At 41.4% G+C, this 23,066-nt stretch overlaps 1 protein-coding gene across 1 annotated transcript in view; it reads right to left on the reverse strand.

Moving 5' to 3' along the window:
• ecel1 (endothelin converting enzyme-like 1) overlaps positions 1-23,066 on the reverse strand; it is a 52,709-nt gene that overhangs the window by 13,272 nt on the left and 16,371 nt on the right. Inside the window, exons 6-11 of the mRNA XM_086126346.1 lie at positions 20,886-21,010; positions 12,091-12,313; positions 7,302-7,400; positions 6,769-6,843; positions 4,694-4,797; positions 3,872-3,930 (exon numbers count right to left, since the gene is read on the reverse strand). Coding sequence (XP_085982472.1) covers positions 3,872-3,930; positions 4,694-4,797; positions 6,769-6,843; positions 7,302-7,400; positions 12,091-12,313; positions 20,886-21,010 — 685 coding nt within the window. The remainder of the gene's footprint in view (positions 1-3,871; positions 3,931-4,693; positions 4,798-6,768; positions 6,844-7,301; positions 7,401-12,090; positions 12,314-20,885; positions 21,011-23,066) is intronic.

Here is a 23,066-nt window from a genome sequence, read left to right on the forward strand (position 1 = left end):
TTAATTTAAAAAATTTAAATAATATATCAGTTTAATACATTTTTATCAGATTTTATTGTCTCTGGTGTTGCCTCATTGGAGCCACCGTGCTGAGAGGTGTGTTTGGTCCGCCCGCAGGGATGTCATCCTACGGACTGCCCGCATCTGCGGCACGGCGAGGGTTCCGCAAATTGTTTTTGGGGTGGTCTCTGGGGGAATCCTCTGTGGTTTGGTTGTGGACTGGGACACCTCTTGGTGTGGATTGCTTCCACGGATTGTTTTCCTCACCTAGATCCTCAGTGCCTTGACATTATTGTACACTGTCACTTCATATGTGTTATGTGTACATGGGAGTGGGGGTGGTCGTATTGGTGCATATGTGTTTACATGTGAGGATGGGAGGTGTGGGGTTGTGTATTTGTTGTTTTTTTCCTTTTGACTGTTTTTTTTTATTTCGGTACAGCACATTGTGTTGCATTTTTAATGCATGAAAAATGCTGCACCAAAAAAAAAAAAGTTGGCTTCATTTTACCCTACGGTATGAGACAAGCTTCACACACAAGCACATGTAAAAAGAAAACCACAAGGATGGGAAGGACTTTTGGGCATCAAAGGGCAAAGAGTCATGTGCCAAGGCACCCACAGTGTACATGTTTTTGTCCACATGTCCACATCTTTACATGCAAACTAAGAGTTTTAAGCATACATTTGTTGCACATAGGACTGCCCTTTAATTGTCTGGATGTAAACTGCAGGGCGAAGTTGATTTTGTAGCCAGCATGTCCTTACAACAGAGGGTGTCAAGTTTGTGTACGAGCTTGTTTTAGTTGTTATTATGACAGTGATTTACTCGTGTAAATGAGAGGATTTTTCTGTAGCAGACAATTGTTGAACCGGGTCAAAGCGATATGTCAGCCCACATGCCCTATTGTATGTGGCTTTAATATTAGTCAAGTCAAGTCATATTAGCCATAAAATTGAACTAGGATAACTTCATACAATCAAAAGCAATAATTCCGTATTAACCCGGGTTGGGATTGGGACAGAAGCGCTTTAAAAGATCGAGGACGGAGCACGATTATTATATGAATAAGAAGGACGGACGGAAAATGACGGAAAGGTATCCAGGTCGCGGATGGAGGATGGACCGGCAAAATATTATAAAGTGGTTTTACATGGTGTGAATAATTTACAAGTGCGTATGAGATTGTTTCAGTAGTGTGTGAGGGCTTTTCAGTTGTGCATACAAGAGCATTTTAGGTGTGTGTGTTTGTGTGTGTGTGTGAGAGGTAGAGAAAGAGAGAGAGAGAGAGAGAGAGAGAGAGAGAGAGAGAGAGACAGCTATTCCTGAAATATGTCCCTTAATATTCATATTCCAAACTCAAATGCCTTCAAAGTACTTTTTTTATCAGCTGTTGAATTATTTGCATGGTTATTGAAATTAGAATGTATAATATTAATATGAGACAAATCTCAATTAAAGTAGTTCAGAACAGGAAGTTTGTTCCTTTTTAACTTGGAAGAATACATCTTGGGGGGGATAATATGTTGAAAGAAGTGAATAAAAGCCTATGCCCAATTTACTGAACACTGTTTTTAAGACTCAAGATAATTTGGGAAGAGAATGTCATGCACTGCAACCATGTTTTATGAAGGCTTGAAATGTATTTTTTTTCTTTGAGAAGCAGTTTTGCAGTTTTTTAGCACCGGTAGATGCTCCCCCCCCCCCCCCCCTCAATGCACCAATGTGGGGACCAAAAGCCAGGAGCAGCATTTTAAAACAGTACACACAAGCTACAATTGCGACGTCTCTGCACTGAACATGCTGCAAAAGTCCCGTTTTCCACTAAGTTTGGTGGCGATTTCCTTTTAACAAACGCGATCTAGTCTTGTATCTAGTTTATTTTTCTCTTTCGTTTATATTAGGGTTCGTTCTGACTATTGCTCATCACGACAAGGAACCATGCATCTATTTTAAACGTGAAGTACCATGAGAAAACCCCGGAATGCCCAAAGTGAACATGAAAATTGCACATAAGAAGACCAAATGTCGAACCCCAAACCTCAAAACTGTGAGGCTGACGTGCTAAGCTGCATGCAGTCCATCACCAAGTTTTGGAAGTTGTAAATGTTTAAATCTTTTTATTGTGACAAAAAGTAGAGAAGCAACAGCAGTGTCGGTAATTGCTACTAATTTAAAAAAAAAGTATGAAATTAAATTGGCTCAAGTGGCTGCTTCCAAAATGAGAGAAATGTCTGTGTGTGGTGCTCTCTACATCAGCTTAGGAGAAAACCATTGATGTCTTTTCAGTGAAGGAATTAAACCACTAGGAAGGTAGGCTAGCAGACAGCAAAGAAGGTGCAGCTGCTCAGTGAGCGACAAGAGTAAGGAAAGGGTGACAGAGCGAGGCTATTTTTCTAATTGAAAAGGTTTTACTGTTTGTTGGTCTTTAAAGTGAGGTACACAACATGCCAACAATTTGAGAATTTCCTCCTTTTTTGACCAGAGTCTGCAAAGGCCCAATTCTTGGATGTGTGTAAAAGATTATCCTGACCAATTATCCAATGGTGTGAGGTCTGTTAAAGGGGAGGTCAAGTTAAAAAGGTTCTTTTCAATATGTTCTATGTAGGACCACCTGTCTAAACACGGCATTCTGATTAATATTGTATTTGTGGACTCAAGCCGTAAAATACACCTGTTTTTATCCACCTCAGGGGGCAGCCATTTTGTCACTTGCTGTGGACTGAAAATGACATCACAGCGCCTAAGGACTCCGATAACAACCAATCACGGTCCAGCGTGCGAACATCACATGACCAAACTCAGAAAAAAAGGTCAAAAAGACCAGCGGCTAATGCCACATAAATAACAGATTTTCTTCGACTAGTAGATTCTTCTTCTTTGAATTTTGTGTCAGTCTGGATGTGCTGTGGCTCCATGCTACCCCTCACTGGTCAGTTTGGGTATTATGACAAACAACATTTTGTGTGTGGTGTGCTGTGTCTTTCATAAGTACACACATTGGCTTTTTCCTCATCCTGAATCGCGCTCGTTTTAAAAATTAGTTAAGATGGAAAAAAAATCAATGTGTGTACTGTGGCTTTATTAGTTGAAGAGGAAGATTTATTATCGTGAGTTAAGTATGAATACGATATAATGGCCCTTGATAGGTCACCTCCAATTAAATCAAACAGTTTGTCCCCCACAGGTGAAGGTGAAAATTATTTGTTGCAGCATCAAACTGTCCCCATCACCATTAGCGGAACAAATTGTCAGTTTGATTTCAAAATTTTCAGCGAACATTCCATTGTACCTTTGATCAGAGATGACGATGATAACTGAGCCCTTAAGAGTTTGAGGTGCTGCGCTTTGAACAGGGTCATCTGTGGCTGGTGAGACTAATGGAGAAGCACTTTTCTTGATGCCATAATGTGCATTTGTCATTAACATTCTTACATACTTTCCTTTAATGTCATTTGTTGAAAAAAAGTCATGTCTATATTTTCAGTTGAAGGTGACTGCTTACGCAGTGTATTTAACATTTACAATACGTGTTCTTGATCATTTCCTCAGTCCTCACAACTCACCAAAGAACAATTTCGAACCTCACGTAAATGTTTTGTGAATTTTTGAGAGTTTGGGCAGAAGCTGGAATAACCACGGGAAATCCACAGAAGCATCTACATGCAAACTTTGGAGTCCGGATTTGAATTGGGACACGGATGTGCTAACCACGCCCAGCCAACAGCCATGAACTTTATTGGGTAACAATTCCCCCAGACATAATCCAAAATCTTGTAGACTCTTGCCCGAAGAGTGGAGAAAGTCCCCAATTTTCAGGCCCTACAAATGCAATAACCAATCTTTCTGTCCATTTGAAGAATCACTCACCTATTTGGTTCTTGTTAGGAAGGTAGTAGGCATTTAGCGCCTGTGGAGGGAGAATCCACCTGTGGAGATATCAACCAAATAACCCTGACACACACAGGCAAGGAAACAAACACACACATCTACAAAAGTACTAACTATAATCGCAAAACATTCTATCTCTCTCTCATCTCTGAAAAAACCCGTGGTGAGAAGCATTCAGTGCCCGTGATCCCACAGCCACAGCCCCCTGCACTTGAAAACAAGGACAGTTCCTCTATGCTAATCCACTTGAAGCCAGACCAATCGATTGCCACCAAATTCCCTAAATGACTAACTCTGAAAGTGAGCGATGCCCTTGTTCCAGGACGGAAAGACTGATGGCTCTGCGTGGGCTTTGTAGCATTGAAGAGGACCGAAAGAAAAGAACGAGGAGCGTTTATTTATTTCTCACTGACAAGACAGAGAGAGCAAGCAATGAAAGATGCACTTTTTGGTGATAAAGGAGGAGTGCGTGATTCAACTCTTTAGCGTATCGAGCGTGGGCTAATGGAGCAGTTGTTCCGGGCATCCTGGAATAATAATGTGTGTCAGTGCAAAGAATCACTCAGTCCAGGAGTATCAGGCTCTGCTGTATTTCACAAAAATGAGCTCCATGTTTCACAGAACGTCCCTACTGTCTGGCTGCTGTAGATAAGTAACTCAATGGATATTCTCCAGCTGTGTGTGTGTGTGTGCGTGTGTGTGTCGACTTTAAATCTGTTTGTTTTATCACAAAGGCACAACCGCAAATGTGTCAAACTAAAAAGAACATCAGAAAAACAATTGCTGAGAGGGGAAACTCACACTGTCTTGTCAACTTCTTCGTGAATCTTCTTGACCGACATCTTAATGTTGAATTTGATGGTGTTGAGGATGTTCTTGAAGTAGGTTTTCTCATCCACATCAAACTGCAAAAACGGTAAGATATGATGACGCTAATTGGCGAGTACACCGTGTCTTGCAGTTCGTTGTGATAGAAACACAACGCTCCTTAATATTACGTATGCAACAATGTTCAATTGACGTCACAGGAGCATGTTTTTAAGTGCTTAGCATGTTCAAAAGTTCAGGTTTTGAACCTTGGCTGAGCTGTAGAGTTTGCATGGATTTCCCATGCTTGTGCCCACATTAAAAACTGAACGTTAATTGATTTGAAGACTCGAAGTGTCCCACTTGTCTTTATGTGCCCTGTGACTGTGCCCTGCCATCAGTCCAGAGTGTAACCTGCCTCTTGCCCCAAGTCAGCTAGGATAGGCTCCAGCTCCCACATCATCCTAATGAGTAAAAGCAGAATAGAAGACGGAAGGATATATTTTTAAGAAAGTGATTTGTGGATAAAGGCCCTTTTTGTCCCTCACCATCAATTAGGTACACTTTGCAATGTCTCATTAAAATATACCTGTTTTTGTCTGGATTATTTAGTAATTAATCAAATAGTTATTTATGACTGACTCTACTGGCCATGTTTGTGTGACAGTTGATAAAGAGTTTGTTCTTCCCCACGATGTTGCTGAAATGTCCAGAAGCAAGATACCACAATAACGCCCACCCGCACATCACTATGTGAATGAGCTGTTAACTTTTGTTCCATGACAAAATTTTCCATCAATACTTTGGTGATTGTGGTTAAATTGCAAGGCGCTTTGAAGGCCTAAAGGTAAAGAAGTGCTACATAGGCGAGGCCATTTACCACTTATGCTCTTCTATTTCGGATAATGAATGGATATTTCTGAAAACCACTTATAACAAGCACAACCTTTCCAGTGGAGTGATTTGAAAAAATGCTTTTCAACCTAAAGGCCAATGTACACTTGCGCTGATGCCGAGAGAGAAAACAAGTAATAGTGCAGCAAAATACAAAAAGTCCAACAGAGATCTATAATGGGCCTTCTATCCATTGCATCTGTGAGTTGGCATTTGTGAAAAAGTTATTGCGAGTTGGGCTGTACAACCATTTGAACTTTGGTACAGTACCACCAAAATTCTTAAAATGCTCAAAAATAGCATGCTAACATATTGAAAGCAATGCACTCCGAATTAAAACGTGTGCCATTTTGGCTGTTTGCCACCTTTAGAAGATGGTGGTAAGAAATAATAATAAAATGCATTGATGTATTACTCAAAGCAGCCCCCTGGCCAAGGCACAACTTGTATGTACACACACACACGATCATCAGTGGAAGCCGATCTCAGAGTGTCCACTTTACTGGGGCCAACTTTACATTATCCGCAAGTGGAGATCTTTTCTTGCAGTTCCTTTGAAATGCACTCTGTGCATGCCAATTTCCTGCATGGACTGCAGCATGTGAGTCTGTTATGCAGCCCGTGCGCCTCACCTGCACTGAAGGGAATGAAATGAGATGCTTTGATTGGCCAGGAATCAGGTCTGCTGTGTTCACTCGCACAACAGCGCAAACATGTACAAAAATGCCAAAAGAAAGAAAACTCGATCCATGCGAACAGTTGGATTGCACTTTTGTATTAGACTTGCAGTGGGCACAAAAATAGGGCCCGATAATTCAAAAAGTAATGGTGTGAAGCATGGGGCAGTGAATCCCCAAACATTTTTTGTACATCTGGTAAAAGTCAGGATTGGTTCTTTAAGATAAAAGGATAATTTAGAACAATCAATCAACCTGCAGTCGAATTGGACAATCGCTTTTAGGCAAAAATCTCATCAACAACAGTTACACAGTGCATATTTTCTGAACAGAAATACAGCAATGTTAACTTCACGATACAACTTCTAAAGCTTTTATGCCTCAGCTTGACCTATAATGCTCTCTCTATTTAAACAGTCTCCCGAGATGGGAATTCCTGGTGGAAAATCCCTTATCAAGTAGAAAGCAATGCTGAAAAAGTGAGAGTTTAAGACTCACCCCATATTCACGATCTATGAGCTCAGGTTTGACCAGGAAGTCTGGGTATCCTGTCATGACCATCATGTACTTCAGCTGAGAAAGAGCAGTTGGAGAGGATTATGAGGGACGAAGGAAAAGTGGAAAGTGAGGAGGAAAAACAAATCCATTCTCCATACATTTGTCCCCAACTTATATTCAACAGATATTTGCATTTGGAGTCGGGCACACGCGTCAACTAATCAAGCAAAGCAAGTAAAATAGGATTACAGGGAAGCTCTTTATATTCGGAAAGACCCTATAAAAGGATTATAGCTTCACATTGTAAATGTATTAGAAGGGATATCTTGCTGTGCAGACCCTAAATCAGCATCGCAGAGAGATCCGTATTCTCAAAGTCAAGTCCTTGATGTATTCTATCACTGTGTTTCATCTACCCCAGCAATCAGTCAAACCCGCCGAAGGAAGAGAAGTAGAAGACTAAACAAATCCAAATCCTACACCGGCTCTGACAGGAGCTTGCATGCGTGAGATGGAGAAATCAAGTTTGAAACCTTTGCTCTGGCTGCGTCCTTGGTGGCTTCATCCATCCAGTCGAGCTCCTGCAGCCGCAGGTCCAGGGAATGCTTTATATCCTCCACTAACTCCTGCACCTGGAGGGTGATCACGTTACATTTTAGGCTCCCCGAAAACAATTTTTTGCACTCAGATTCTTTCCTGCACAGGAATAGGCTTAGCACAGGAACATAATGCATTCAGCAGATGTTGGAACAGTTACTGTGCGTTTCTTTGACATGAAACTACTGTTGACCATCCTTATTAATTTTTGGATATGCTGTACAAAAGGATGCAATAGGCAACAAGACCAATCAACAAGAGCGAGGATGTGACTCAGTAGAAAGGAGGCCTCCGCTGAGACAAAAAGGGAAACAAAATTGTGTTTTGTGTTCAACATAAATCAAAACAGAATACAATGATTTGCAAATCATGTACAGCCTACTTTTCATTGACTACACGACAAAGACAGAATATTTAATGTTCAAACTGATCAAATGTATTGCTTTTTAGCAAATAATAATTAACTGAGAATTTTATGGCTGCAACACATTCTAAAAAAAGACGGGACACAATTGTGTTCACCGCTGTGTCACATCATCTTTTCTTTGAACAAATTCAATAAACAAACCGAGGACACAAATGGTTGAAGCTTTGTGCAATTATTTCCCATTCTTGCTTGATGTACAACTTGAGCTGTTCAACAGTCCAGGGTCTCCCTTGTTGGATTTTACGCTTTATAGTGTGCCACACATTTTCAATGGAAGACAGGTCTGGACTGGAGGCAGGCCAGTCTCGTCCCTGCTGTTATAACACGTGCAAAAATGTGGTTTGGCTGAAATAAGCAGGGGCGTCCATAATAAAGATGTTGCTTGAATGGCAGCCATATGTTTCTCCAAAACCTGTTTGTACCTTTCAGCATGCATGGTGCCTTCACTGATGTAGTTCCCCATGCCATTGGCACTCACACAACCCCAAACCATCACAGGTGCTGGCTTTTGAACTTTGGAGTGCGGCTGATCCTTTTTTTTTTTTCTTTGATGTCCACAATTTCCAGAAATTATTTGAAATGTGCACTCGTCAGACCTCAGAATATTTTTCAACTTTGCATTAGTCCATCTTAGAAAAGCTCATCGCCAGAGAAGGGAGTGGCATTTCCGGGTGGTGTTGATAAATGGCTTGTGCTTTGCACAAGTTTTGAATTCTACTTATGGATGTCGTGCCGAACTGTATTTACTGACACTGGTTTTCTGAAGTGTTAATTCTAAATTCTAAGTTAATGGTTATTTGTGGGCGGAACGGTGGGGTCGACTGGTTAGCATGTGCATCACAGTGCAGAGGTCCAGGGTTCGCCCCGTGCCTGCGTGGGTTTTCTCCAGGTACTCTGGTTTCCTCTCACATTCCAAAAACATGCGTGGCAGGTTAATGGAACACTCGAAATTGTCCTGAGGTGTGAGATTGAGCACGTATGGTTGTTCGTCTATGTGTGCTACGAGTACCCCGCCGACTTCCCGATGACAGCTGGGATTGCTCCAGCACGCCCCGCGAATCTTGTGAGGATAAGCAGATCAGAAAATTGTTGGATGGATGGACAACGGCCCAACTTCACTGGTATTGGGTTTGTATTTGAGTTTATATCTAACGACATTGTGTTGAGGTTCTGCAATCAGCAACTTGACAAGATTAAGAAGTATCGTGATCCCACACACCAATTCAAAAGGCAGGGACTTCTCCTTGACACACTCAGTGCAACAAAAGTCAATGACCCAAATCACAACATAATGAGAAAAATTTCACAACAACATTTTTATTCAGTTTTGTGCAAAGACTTTTTGGGCTCTTGCACCCCTTTGAGAAGAAAAAAGAATGAAAACAATGTGTTTTGTCTTTGCACTTCTTTGCTAGTCACAGGTCGTTTTATTGGGAATAATTATTACTCGTGTCGTGGAAAACTGTCTGCTGTTGAATCACACCGTGTATCCCTCCACGTTGGGTAATCGGGATGATGAAACACTCATCTTGAAAGCCGCCTCTTGTTTATCAACGAGACCTTCCGAGACTTTATAATTTCTCCATCTGCTGTAGTAAGTGTCACCTGTTAAGGCTGCACATCACAACCAGCAGCTTTCATAGACTAGGTGGGAATTTGACCTTAAATGAAGCCACCTTTCTGTCCCTCATATGAAGCACTGCATTTCAGAGACTCTTTTAACCTGTTGTCATCCTAATAAAGCATAAGGGGTGATGTGTTAATGAAACTGCACTATACAGAAACACTCAACTCAAACTGTATTTCTAGAGCACTTTAAACCAACCACCACTGTATACAAAGTGCTGTACATGGAGCAAATATCATATATACAACTATGAACAATAAAACAAATTAATAAGGAAGACAGTAGAAAGCACAAAACAGTAAAACTAAGATCAAGTCTGCGTCATGCTGAGTCAAAAGCCAAAGAATACAAATGAGTTTTGAGACATGTTTTAAAGATGGGCAGCGATTCGGGCTTCCCGAACGTTCAGTGGGAGGTCATTCCAAAGAGAGGGACCAGAAATGGAAAAGGCTTGATCCCCTCTGAGCCTCCGCTTAGTTCTTGGTTCCTCTAATAGTGTCTGGTCCGTTGACCTGCGGCACCGGGCAGGTGTGTAGGGGCGGAGGAGCTCAGAGAGGTAAGGCGGAGCGAGGCCATTTAAAGATTTGAAAAAAAATAATAGGATCTTAAAAAGAACTCTAAAATGTATAGGTAGCCAGTGAAGGGATGCCAGAGTAGGTGTTATGTGCTCCCTCTTACAAGTACCAGTCAAGAGGCGAGCGGCAGCATTCTGGACCAACTGGAGACGCTTAATGGAGGATTGGCTGACTCCAAAGTAAAGTGCATTCCAGTAATCCAGCCGGGATGTGAAGGCATGAATTACTGTTTCAAAGTGCTCTTGAGAAAGGAAAGGCTTTCTTTAGCCAGCTCGCCTCAGATGAAAGGACCTGGATTTGACAACGGCACCAATTTGCCGGTCCAATTTAAAATCACTGTCCAGGTTAAGACCCAAGTTTGAGACTGCTGACTTAAGATAAGGAGCCAGGGGGCCCAAGTCTATAGGATGGTATGTACAAGGGCCATTGGGACAAAACACTATCACTTCTGTCTTCTTTTCATTGAAATTCAAGAAATTTAGTGCCATACAGGCTTTGATTTCCTCCAGACAAGATAAAAGACAGTGGTAGAAGTATAAAAAGTAATTATCAGTTACTTGTAGCATTGAAGTACCAGTCAGAGTCCCTAAAAATCATAAAAATATGACCAAGTCTGTGCTTGTCCACATCGAAAACTACCGGGGTACCGATATAAGCATACATGTGTATCAGATCAAGTATTTTCACATGAAAACGAAAACGGTGATGAATAAACACGTGTACAATATACGGCACAGGACCATATTTAGGGACTAACTTGAAATACACCTTACTTACTATGAGGCAGTCGAACCCGGATTTCTCCCAGAAAGTATTGACAACTATGTGGGTTAAAGTAGGTCATCATTTCAGAATTTTCAATTAATTTCAGAGTAAAAACAGAGTACTACATGTAGTCAATATGTATAGACTGAATTCCCAATTCTTTTAACTAGGATTTACCGTGTGAAATGTGAAAACAATGTTATGTGCGGTTAAGAAGTAATATATACAGGTATGTTTTTAACAAGTTTGCAAATCGTATCTCAACATATCCTCCTGACTACCAGGAATAAAAATGTTGTCCAATCACATTTATTTTAAAATTCCCCAATCTATGTGAAGTAATTGGACTACTCCAAAATAAATTTTTGAAGTCCCACTACATTTTTTAAACAGGCTCAAATACACTTAAAACAACTCAAACAACACTTTAACGTGTTCATAAGAGTCTTATAATTAAAATGACAACAGCATTTCAAGACAAAATGTGTTTGATAAAAAGTATTACTTTTCCTCTTCCCATAAAAAGTGCTTGCACTGAGGGAAGCCATTTTCTTACTTTTTCTAACCCCTACAAATGTGGTATCATTGGAATGCACTGAATGTCCTCTTTATAGTAACAAAAGGAGTTAATGCGATTGGAGGCACTCGGTGGGAGATATTTAGGTTCACAAATGTCCTCTACAGAGGACAAATTTGAACTACTGGTAGTCAGGAGGATAAGCGTTGTGTTGAATGACTAGGTCGGAGACTGTTGTTGCAGAGGTTATACAAAAAACATTGGGAACTATACCCTCATGTTCTAGAATGGCTCAGAGACTGAGATAAGGATAGCAATGTGAGGGATCAAAATTGGAGAAAAACGGACCATAGGTGACACAGGGCCAGAGGTGTGGGATTAGTGTGAACTGGTTTAGAGAGCATGAAGATGGGCCAAGGATAGAATTTTTAGATTGGAGCTCAGCAAACCATCAAAAATCATTGGGTTGTTTTCGAAACCTACGCTGATATGTAATAAAAAATGCATTAAATATAAATTTGCATTAATTTCCTCCCTGACTCAATGTTCGAATTAGGATGTGAACAATTGTGTTTTCAGCAATAAACCTTAATAAGACACCTGAGGCCAAGGTCCGCTTTTAAATTTCCTTCTATTGCCTTGGAAGGCTTATGGTTTGACACTGTCCAGTTTCCTCTCAAAGCCAAAAGCACTCAATCCAAGCAATCACTGGAAAGTAGCTCACATTTTGTGCATTGTTGACGTAACAAGCGACACGCAACAACATGTATGCATTCATTGTTCCATTCAGTCGCTCCCCGGCTTGCATTCTTACCTTTGCCTTGCTCTGTGAGGAGAAATGCTGCTGGACAAAGAGTGCTCCCAAGGCCATGCCAAAGTGTTTGTTGGCCTGGGTGAGGCACAGTCTGCCCAGCTCCAGCTGCTGCTCGGTGCCATCAATCTCCCGGGAAAACTCATGGATGGTGCTTCGGAAGGCGGTTGACAGATGTTCACTTAGCGCTGCCACAATGCGCCACAGCATGTAGTTATGGAGAACCCTAAGGTGGAAGATACAGGAAACACACAAAGGAGGCTGTTTTTGGTAGAAAGCATACAAATAAATGAAAAAGTGTCTCTGTGGCCACGTTCGTGAGCGCTGTTGAAATTCCATCCATGCCTCTGGAAGGCGCTTCCTCTTATTTTTTCTTAAAAGCAATACTATATTCCAGAACGTACGAGAACATTAGTTCTCTCACATACACAGACAACTGGCTGTTGGATTACTATTAGTCTTGCTCACGACTCTGCCTCCAATTGCTTAATTTTCTAGACGTTCTTGACATTTTTCCCTCATAGTTTCTCATCAGTTTTTCGAAATATCTTTTCAGTTATGTAGTTCTTGTTATATTTCGGTTTGCATTCTCGCGTATTGGATTTCTTTGTCCTTTGAGTTTGACAAGCAATTTATTTTTCCCCTTCCTTGGCTTTTGCAGGCATCTTTGGGTTTGCTTTCATTTTCTTCTGGTTCTTTGTTACCAGCGTCCTTCGTTGTGCTGTCGGTCTTGCGTTCTTTTGTGTGTGTGTATATATACTGTATATATACTGTATATATAGTCAAACCTCGGTTCTCGAACAAGATTTTTGAGTTTTTTATGCCTCGGATAACGAACAAATTTCGGTTCTCAAACAAAGAGTGTCGAGAGTCAAATGGCGCACTTGAATGCGCCGTTTGACTCTCGCCTTCCTTACATGAGGAAGTGACGCTTCCTCGGGTAGACGAGGAAGTGATGCTTCCTCATGTTGCTTTCCATTGTGAGCAGACGTGTTCAATAACCATTTTTATTTTAAATAGAGCGGGGTTTCGGTTTTTGAACAGCCTTCTGGAACAGATTATGGACGAAAACCGAGGTTTGACTGTATATATATATATATATATATATACAGTATATATATATGTATATATATTAGAGCTGTCAAACGATTAAAATATTTAATCTAATTAAAAATGCAACTGTCATAATTAACTCAAATTCACTAAAAATTAATCGTGATTACTCACGCATTTTTGATCATTTCTGAATTCCCTTTGATATTTTTTTGTCCTATTTTTCCCCATTTTAATGCTCTCATCAACATGGAATCATGAATCAGTTTTCTATGTGCAAAATGCAAATATTTACTGAAATAACAATTTAGATTTTCAATTTTACATGATAATTTTTCACTTGGAGCAGTTATTCACACGTAATCTCTCACACAATATTACTGTCCATCAACAACAGTGAAAAAAATATTTTGTCACACAACAGCTGCTTCAACAGGTCTTTTTATGGAATCAAAACAGAGCAATATAACATTATAAAGTGCACATCTAAGGTAAACTAGAACTCAGCCTATAGTGGATTTAAACCATGGTTGCATACTTCGTTTTTCTCAAGTTTGCTTTGAACACAGCAGTCAGGCTATGTTGATTCTGTTGGTCCTTGCGCGGAAGTCTCTCTACGGTTTTGTGTAGACATCATTTTGGATGACTACACTCGGTTCGATGACAACACTGGAGACGTTTTATTTTCGCTAGGTCGCTACCACTGCAGCGCACCGTCACTGTCAGACGAACACAGAGAAGCTCCACCCGCTTTATTTATATGGACACGGAACACTGTAACCTTCCACACAAAATAGTTCCAAACAAGTAACAATCGCGTCAGTGGCATACATCGTATACCTGTATGATACAGGTAACTTTGGCCTTGTCAGTGGAGCAATCTAGCAACTTTTTAAAAATAAACTTTCCATTCATAAACTCTTTAAGTATCCGTTTTCGGTGTCTCGCGCTGCCGTGGCTGGCAAAACAAAGTGCGTGGACCTATGCAGCGTGCTTGTTTTGTTTCTGGTTTATTTATAGAGCAACGTAACATCCGCTGTGACGTGCTCCGTGTTAATCTCGCGAGAAAAAATTTAATCCCGTTAAAATTCATTTAAATTAATGCCAATAAAAACGCGCTAAACTGACAGCTCTAATATATATATACAGTATATATATATATATATATATATATATATATAAAGAGAGAGAGAGAGAGAGAGAGAGATAAAATAAATAAATCCAATAAATATATTTTATTTATTTATTTTTGTCAAATTTCTTGTCCGTGCCTACGTTTGTGGAACCTAATTCTGTTCGGAGCATTCCAGACACCTGACACCATGCATGTTTTTGGAATGTGGGAGGAAACTAGAGTACCCGGAGAAAACCCACGCAGGCAAGGGGAAAACATGCAAACTCCACACAGGGAGGCCGGAGCCAGAATTGAACCTGCAGTGTGAGGCCAACGCGCTAACCAGTCGACCACTGTGTCACCGGACCTAACTGTTAGCTCTCAAAGTCTCAATTGTGGAAGTAGCAAGAAATGAGAGAACAAGACAATCAATGAATGAAAACAAATGGAAAGTTGTCTGGTTCAGTCTAGTCCAATGCGGTAATAAGAGTCACTAAAAGAGAAAGGGGATAATTTATTTATGCATTATAGTTAAATCTTCTCCCTCAGATGACAGAACGCTGGTCTGCTCTTGTGCCCTACTCTGCTGGGTGCACTCTTTTAATGTGCTGTGGGGGACAGACGCCCCACACCCATTGTGAGGACCCACCTGAGGCTCAAGGCATGTTGTTTCCGCAACGATTTTATTTTCCCTGTGTATGGCAGATGTGGAATCAGAAGAGGTTGTCAACAGTACCCTGAAGGTCCTGCCAACAAAGCACTGCACTGAATGCAATTGATGGCAAAAGGTAAAGGAGGATTGGATTGGTAGATTATGCATTGCAAAACAAATTCAATATACCCAGAATTTAAGATGCAATCTAATTGTGCACATTTACACGCATTGTTGAAATTATGTACTTAGATCCAGTGGACAATGGGCATCATCTAGCAATGTTTTTTGTTCTCGTGTTAGTAAATTCATTTTATGAATCATTGAAAGTACGCAGGGTTGCACGGTGGTCGACTGGTTAGCGCGTCGACCGCACAGTGCAGAGGTGCAGAGTTTGATTCCGGCTCCGGGCTCCCTCTGTGGAGATTGCATGTTCTCCCCATGCCTGCATGGGTTTTCTCCGGTTTCCTCCCATCGTCCAAAAACATGCATGACAGGTTCATGGAACATTTTAAATTGTCCCTAGGTGTGAATGCGAGTGCGGATGGCTGTTCGTCTTCGTGTGCCCTGCGATTGGCTGATAACCGGTTCATAGTGTTCCCCGCCTACTGCCCGAAGACAGCTGCGCGAGGCTCCAGCACCCTCCGCGACCCTTATGAGGATAAAGTGGATCGGAAAATGGATGGATGGATGGATGGAAGTACGCAGGGTGGCACGGTGGTTGACTGGTTAACACATCCATTCCTGTGTGAAGTTTGCATCTTCGCCCCGTGCCTGTGTGGGTTTTCTCCGGGTACTCCAGTTTCCTCCTACATTCCAAAAACCTGCTTGGCAGGCTCATCGAACACTCTAAATTGTCCCTAGGTGTGAGTGTGACCGCGGATGGTTGTTCGTCTATGTGTGCCCTGCGATTGGCTGGCAATCGGTTAAAGGTATACCCAGCCTACTGCCCGAAGTCAGTTGGGATAGGCTCCAGCATGCCCTCGACCCTCCTGAGGATAAGCGGATCAAATAATGGATGGGAAGTACACAACTGCTGCTCATAACTACACAAGATAAGCAGCCCCCCAAGTGGACCTGCTCTCTATAGTAAGACACACAAGTTAACATGAACATGTTTGTACAGTTAGAGCTATAGACTTATAGCCCAAGACTGACAGTTTATGTGATGCAAAGTGTGTTTGAAAGGAGAGATATGTTTGCATTATATCTGAATGTGATTCAACACCGGGCTTGGAGGAGAATCATGCAACCATAGCACTGGTCTTCATGGGTGTATCTCACCTTCACTGATATCATGGTTGTGTTCTTTAGACCACGAACTCAGTGAGGCTGAATGGACTCCAAGTGCCACAAGAAATAATTGCTGAATAATTACTTCCACATGATGAATTTTTGGCAAACATTTCATCTATTTTAATGCCCAAAGCGGCAAACGTTGGACAGAATCCACCCACCTAGTTAACTTGGACAGTATTGACGTCTCTGTTGCCAACTGTAGTCTGCCTTTTCATCTACATTTTACATGAAACATCTTATCACCCCACATTGCCTTCTTTCCAGTCACCTAAAAGGTGGAGCCCTCCTGCCTGATGACATGTACAATGCGTCAGGAAGTACATTTGCAGTAATGGAGTAACAGCAGAATATACAGATCAACCAGTAGGCCTTAATTAGTGAAGGAATGAGGGCTCATTAGCTGAATGGATTTTAATGAGCCTAGTTAGGGAGATGAAAAGACACTGTCCTCCCATTAACAAAGGTAATGACCCTGAAGGGTAATGGGTGGGATTGAGAGCCTCCTATATTCCAAACATACAATCGCACGGCATTCCAGGCTAAAAGTGCAAATACATTTACATATTGTGATCAGATAAGCAGCGGAAAACCACTCAACTATGCTCTGCAAATGCAAAATCAAAAATGAAAGAATCAAAGTATATGCTTTGGGACAGGCTTTTACTCAAAGTACCTTTATGTATCACAACTGCATGTTTTCAGTTCAGGATGAGCTCTAAACGTTTATTTGCGAGTGCCAGCGCTAAAGCACCATGAAATCCGGTATTTGGTGAACCGTAAACTACATTATAACAAGACTGTGTGTATTTTGAAAGCAGGGCAACAGAGAATCTCGAGCTGCAGGGGCCGACACAGATAGAGCAACGTGCACGAATAAATAGTTAACATAAATTAGACTATATAGTATAGTCTCCCACCCCGCCGTTAAATAGCAAACCATTAAAAATGGCACACATCGGCATGCCAACCTCACTCCCTCACGCCCTTGAGAGTGACGATGAACAGAAGGAGCAGACGGAGCAGGAGTAATGGTGAGGGGAGAAATGTGTGTGAGCAATTCTGGTGTTGTCATTATGCTTTCTCCTCCATTGGAGGTTTGCTCATCTGGCTAATGGGATCGGCTGCAGTCACCGCAGTGGCTGGAGACGGCAGAGAGTGGGCTGTGGCGAGGGAAAGGAGGACAAGAAAATTGGTGGGGGAGGACCAGATGGGTTGAGTTTGGGTAGACTTGTGAGAAAAGAAACACTGGGCGAGGAATGTGCCTTGCTCATTCACATTGAAGGTCCTATTCTTGCCTTTTGGTCTCTTAAAGTGTCCTTGGGTGTCTTGAAAGGCGCTTATAAATAAAATGTATTATTATTATTATTATTATTATTTTCCTAACCAACTGGCTTGAGCTGCAGCAATGAGGGAAAATGCTAGATTGCTCAAGAACTCGTGAACCTTTACTGTACTTTCTGAGAAACCTATTGATGAGGCCCACTCTTTTTGATTTCTTTTTCTTTTTTTCTTTTTCTTTTTTTTAAAATTAATATGGCAGGCCATACAAATCACCAGTCGGAGACAGCTTTTTCTTTCTCAAAAAAATCTATACTATAAAGTCTATACGCTCTCGTGTGAATAGGTATTCACTTCTTTTATTGGATTCTGCGTTTGCATCTCTACAATCCGCAACGATTTTCACAAAATTAGACCTACGCAGAGCTTGCCACTTGATAAGGATTCGGGAAGGGGATGAGTGGAAGACTGCTTTGAAGTCACCTTTGGGGCATTTCGAAAACTTGGTCCTGTCGTTTGGTCTGACCAACGCACCTGCAGTATTCCAGAGTTTTATTAATGATGTACTTTGTGATTTGCTTAATGTGTTTTTTTTCATGGACCTCTATTTTAATTTTCTCCCGGGATCTCAAGGAACGGCAACACGTACACATAATTTTATGTCTTTTAGAAAATAAACTATATGTTCAGGTGGGGTGATGGACAATCTGCCCCCATGATGCAGCCCAAGCTTTTGTCCTTAAAGTCAAGTTAAAAATGTGGGCGTGGGCTGGATTCATCTGATTAATTATCATGATTACACGAATGTGAGATCAATCCAAAAACCGTGTTTCGACTATCAGGGCAGATAGAACATATCGAAAAGAGAATATTTGCCTTTTGTTTTCTCTTTGTTTTTTTACTTTTACTTTTATTCTTTAAGTAATTTTACATTTTCAGTAAAAAGCTGCAGTTGACACTTCAACTTCTACTGAAGTCTTTTTAAATCCCAATATCTATATTTCTACTTGAGTAACTAAGATAAATACTTTTGACACTTCTGCAGTCACAGTGTACAAAATCATATGCATGACCAAAAGACAAGCATGACACTTCTTTGGAGTTCATTTCAAAGATCTGTAAACTGAACAATCTCGATAATCTCCCTGATCCAACGCTGGTGCTTGTTGTTTTCAGTGTGAATGATTCTGGCCCTTTTCTAGTCCGTAATGTGTTTTTTCCTCTTGAGCCACGCCTTCATTGAACATCAGCTGATAAAGACAAGTCACACACCATCATGTGACACTCTGAAGAAGGTGAAAGACTTCCGCACAAAAATGCCAGGTAAATAACAAACTTAAAAAAAAAAAAATTGTCTGAAATAAAAGAACAGGATTTATTATCTGTCTACTGTTGACATAGCAGAAAACAGAATGCTACAGGGTAAAAACACAAACCAAACAGGCCGATGTCAACACGATAGTTCAGCCTGAGAGGGCAATCGGGATAGTTTGGGGGGGTCTCAATTCTGCTAAAACGAAAAATCCATGATTGCAGTGATGCTATGCTGGACATTAGGCTAGTGGACCAGGATGTTATGGTTCTGGCAGTTCATCCAGAACATGTTTGGAATTACGTTTTCCAATAATTGGTACATAAAACAGGCAAACTCATTTGCTGCCAAATCAAATGAGCAGTTTCATTTCCCACCTTTCTCTGCAAAGGCCAAACATGTTTAGTGCATTTGGTAAAGGATGACTTCTGCTGGCTGATGAGAACAGCTTGACAGATTTGTCAGAGATGCTACGATACATTAGGGGGCTCCATGACCAAGCTTTGTAGATGAGTAGCTCTAACAGCTGACACATTCCATTTTTCGGCTTGTGCAAGTGAAGTGACATTGTGGCACTCATCCCTCCAACCTTTGATGGACAAATCTTCCCAAATCATGTCCTTCATCCAGTAAAAAAAAGAAAAAAAAGGCATTGAAAAAAAAATCACATTGACTGGGGTCAGTCAATGAGTATCCTGCACTTGTGGAGTCGTACATGTTGCTACGTTTCGGCAGACGGTGCAGGTTCAATTTCCACCGATGGCCTAAACTCGCATTAAAAAAAAAAAGTATCTGCCATAAAAACTGTGCCGTACAAATGCATGCAAGTGCCTCACTGTAGCAGCCAATGATGGCAAAACCACGCATCCAAGACCTGAGATCATAAGTTACATGGTGTAGGTATGTCAGAAATACATTAACATATAAATAGAACATTGTTGAAATTTGTGACGCGAATAATATCAGCTGTTACTTTATTGCTTTTATTTTAGCACCGAGGTCATTTTAAGCATAACTAAGTCTCAATACAAGTTATATCAATACTAGGATAAGCACTTTGGAAAATGGATGGATAGCGCGACCATTTCTTGTCGCTTGACCTCTTGCAAAAGAGACTCATGTAGGAATCGTGTTCGTACACTATACCCATGTTTGGACATCCTGAATGGATTAGTGCGTGTGTATGTGTGCCTGCAGCGTCTCGCCACTAGTCAGTGTGACTCTGTGTGTGTCAAGGTATACTTCAGACTCGAGTAGAAGAACTGAGAACGCGCTTTCAGTTGCGCTACTGAAACTGTAGAATGTGAGAACGATGTTGTGTCCTGTTTGATTAAACTGGGGTCGAAATGAAGGAGTGAGTGTCGAAATGTAGGAACATAATAATGTGTAGCATATGTCACAAAATGGATCCGTTTTCATGTTATAGGGTTCCATGGGAGATATACTTCTTGAGGTACACTGTGTTTTTCCCCGGAAGCCTTAATGGAGCTGGAGTTTACTGTCCATGGCTGACATATGTATCTATGTATGTGGGTGTATGACACAAATGACACCAACCCATATTTTCACATTGATGGCAAGGAAGTAATACACCCACCAGTCAGTCAGTCATGCGTGCAGCTTGAGTGTTGTTGTGTAGAGCACCGTGACTATTGGCGAGCTGTCAGTGGCTCCAACACACATCTTGACGTGGTGTAGCCCCGCAGCTTGTCAAGAGCAAGAAGGGGAAAGAACAATGTGTGTGTATGCCTGCGTGTGCAAGTGTGAGAACAGTGTGGGTGGATCAATAATAATCAGCTGATGGGAAACTGGAAGGTAATTCAACAGGAACTGGTGTGCAGTAGCATCCTCAAATGTGCATGCACAGAAGGCTGAAAAACGAGTTAGATGACAGCTCCAAAGAAAAGACCAAGCAATTGCTCTATACAATCACATTGCACAAAGCAGTCTTAAAAAAATCACTCATAAAAGGACCAACCCAAAAATGCATATATCAAATACAATCGATTTTGGAAATCATTAGTGGGCTTGCCCCTAAATGCAACCCCTCACAACCTCCCCACTCTCTTTCCTACTCACTTATTTTTTACCTTTTCGATGTGGTCTTGATGATGTCGGACACTTTTTGTATGTAATCTGTGGCAAGCACAACGATCTCCTTGTCTTCAGAGAAGCTGTCATGGAAGATTTTATCCAGCAGGCGTTTCCAGTGAAGCTGTGGTCAGAAAATGAGTGTAAAATGTTATTTCTTTCATAATGCATGATGCTGGAATTATTTGATTGACTTTGATGAATCCAAAATGTGAGTCCCTTTATTTACTTGGTGCTTCAAGCTTTAAATCGGAATTGAGTCATGTTATTTACCAGAGGTGGGCATTCCGTCAGTCAATCCCGGTTTGCTGGTGAATGACGAATGACAGGAAAACTTTGAAAAACTGACAGACTAAGTGGAGAATGAAGTGGGTTTCAGTTCATCACCGGAATCGTCAGTACCGACTGACCTTCTCAGTCCATCATTGACAGACTCCCGTTTTGCTGACGGAAACACGTGCCGTGTTTCTCGTGCATTTGTACATGGGGGTAAACACCCACAGGGGTTGCTTCGAGCGGACTGAATTGACTATACATGGAAACGCGTCGCCAGAAACGCTCAGCTTTGACCGGTAGTAGATAGTTAACATTTTCCCAAGTTTTTAGGGTTTTTTTCCAAGATGGCAGTCATCTCCAAAAGCTTCAATGTTGGCGCTTTATGACTGTCGCCGCTTTACGGCCGTAGGGCGGGGTGTGTTTTTTTCTGCCTGCAATGGGCAGCACTTTTCACAGCCCTGTTTTGTTCAGCGATGATGTCGCTGCTGTGGGACAGTCTGTGTCGGTGTGGCTGGATAGATGGCTGGTGGAGGTGAGAATGAGGAGACAGGAGTGTCGGCGCGCAGTGCGTATGTGTTTGGAACTGAGAGGAGGCGCTTGGAATTGAAGCGGATCTAAATGGGCCAGAAGAATTGAACAATTCTCTCTATTTGCCAATGGACACAACAACTGCTCGTTCACTTTCAAACTTAGCTTGTAGCAGACGTGTGTACGCCACACACGCCTGCTACAAGCTAAGTTTGAAAGTGAACGAGCAGTTGTTGTGTCCATGCACGCTGTGATCGTGACGTCTCTGATGCACCGGTGAAAGGAGTGAATCTCTCCTCTTTCATCAAGAACTGCTTCAAACAACGAAGCGCATGCACGAATAGTTGATAGGATTGTATAATTGTCAATGCTTTGTGTTATGTGTGCTATTGTGTAACTGTTATTTCGTATGATCTGTAAAGCGCTTTGTTACAGCTGCAGAGGTTGTGAAAGTGCTCTACGAGTAAACATGTATTGTCTTGGAACTCGGCCAGCCAACTCCCTTTGCGGTTCCTGTACAGTCGGTGGCGGTATGAAGCAAAGAGCGCTAATCGGCCATTAAACGAAGAGGGGGGGGAAGAAGAAGAAAGAGAAGAAGGACAAACCTGAAAGAGAAAGAGAGAGCCTGCGTTCGCTCTAACCACATCAAAAATGATTGTGGATAGATTTTGCAGAGACAGGAGTGTGGTTAAAATAACGATGACGGACGGGTGAAATTTCATGACGGTTCTAAAATACTGGTGACGGACTATAATTTAGAGAAGCGAGATTGACGGATCGACGATGATAGTTTTGGTTTGGATTGAAATAATGACGGACTGACAGTAACTGGAAAATGATGGAGCGGGAACATTTACTGATGGGGCCCATTTCTCATGTTATTTACAACAGTATATCACGTTACAATTATGTCTTCCAACAGCCAATTTCCATTCTCAAATGTGTTTTTTCTTTCTGCTTATCACAGCGTTGTTTTCACTGTGTTGTTTTGTGTGTCTCGGTTTTCTCATCATCAGAAACAGAGCCAATTCTAGGGAATAAACATCCATGGTGCTCAGTCCACAATCAGAAGATTGAACACACCAGCCCACACAGTTAGTGCGTTAAGAAAGCAACAATTTAATCATGAAATACATTGAACCAAATCATTTCGAAACCATACGAGAAAGGGAGTGAAGTATGTTTGCAAATGTATTCAAACTTTTTCACCTCTCCAAATCTCAGTTCTTTTTTTTTTTTTAACCAACTACAATGTCATGTTTTAAACCAACCCAGTAAGTCAGACGCTCTATTATACTGCCGAATAATACAGTACTTAAGAATGCATAATCACAGACTTCATTACAATACGTCTGTCTGTTCTAGGCTGAATCATT

The sequence above is a fragment of the Hippocampus guttulatus genome, chromosome 12 (assembly GCF_054856545.1).
Source record: "Hippocampus guttulatus isolate MCC_2025c chromosome 12, RoL_Hgut_1.0, whole genome shotgun sequence".
NCBI classification, from domain to species: Eukaryota; Metazoa; Chordata; class Actinopteri; order Syngnathiformes; family Syngnathidae; genus Hippocampus; species Hippocampus guttulatus.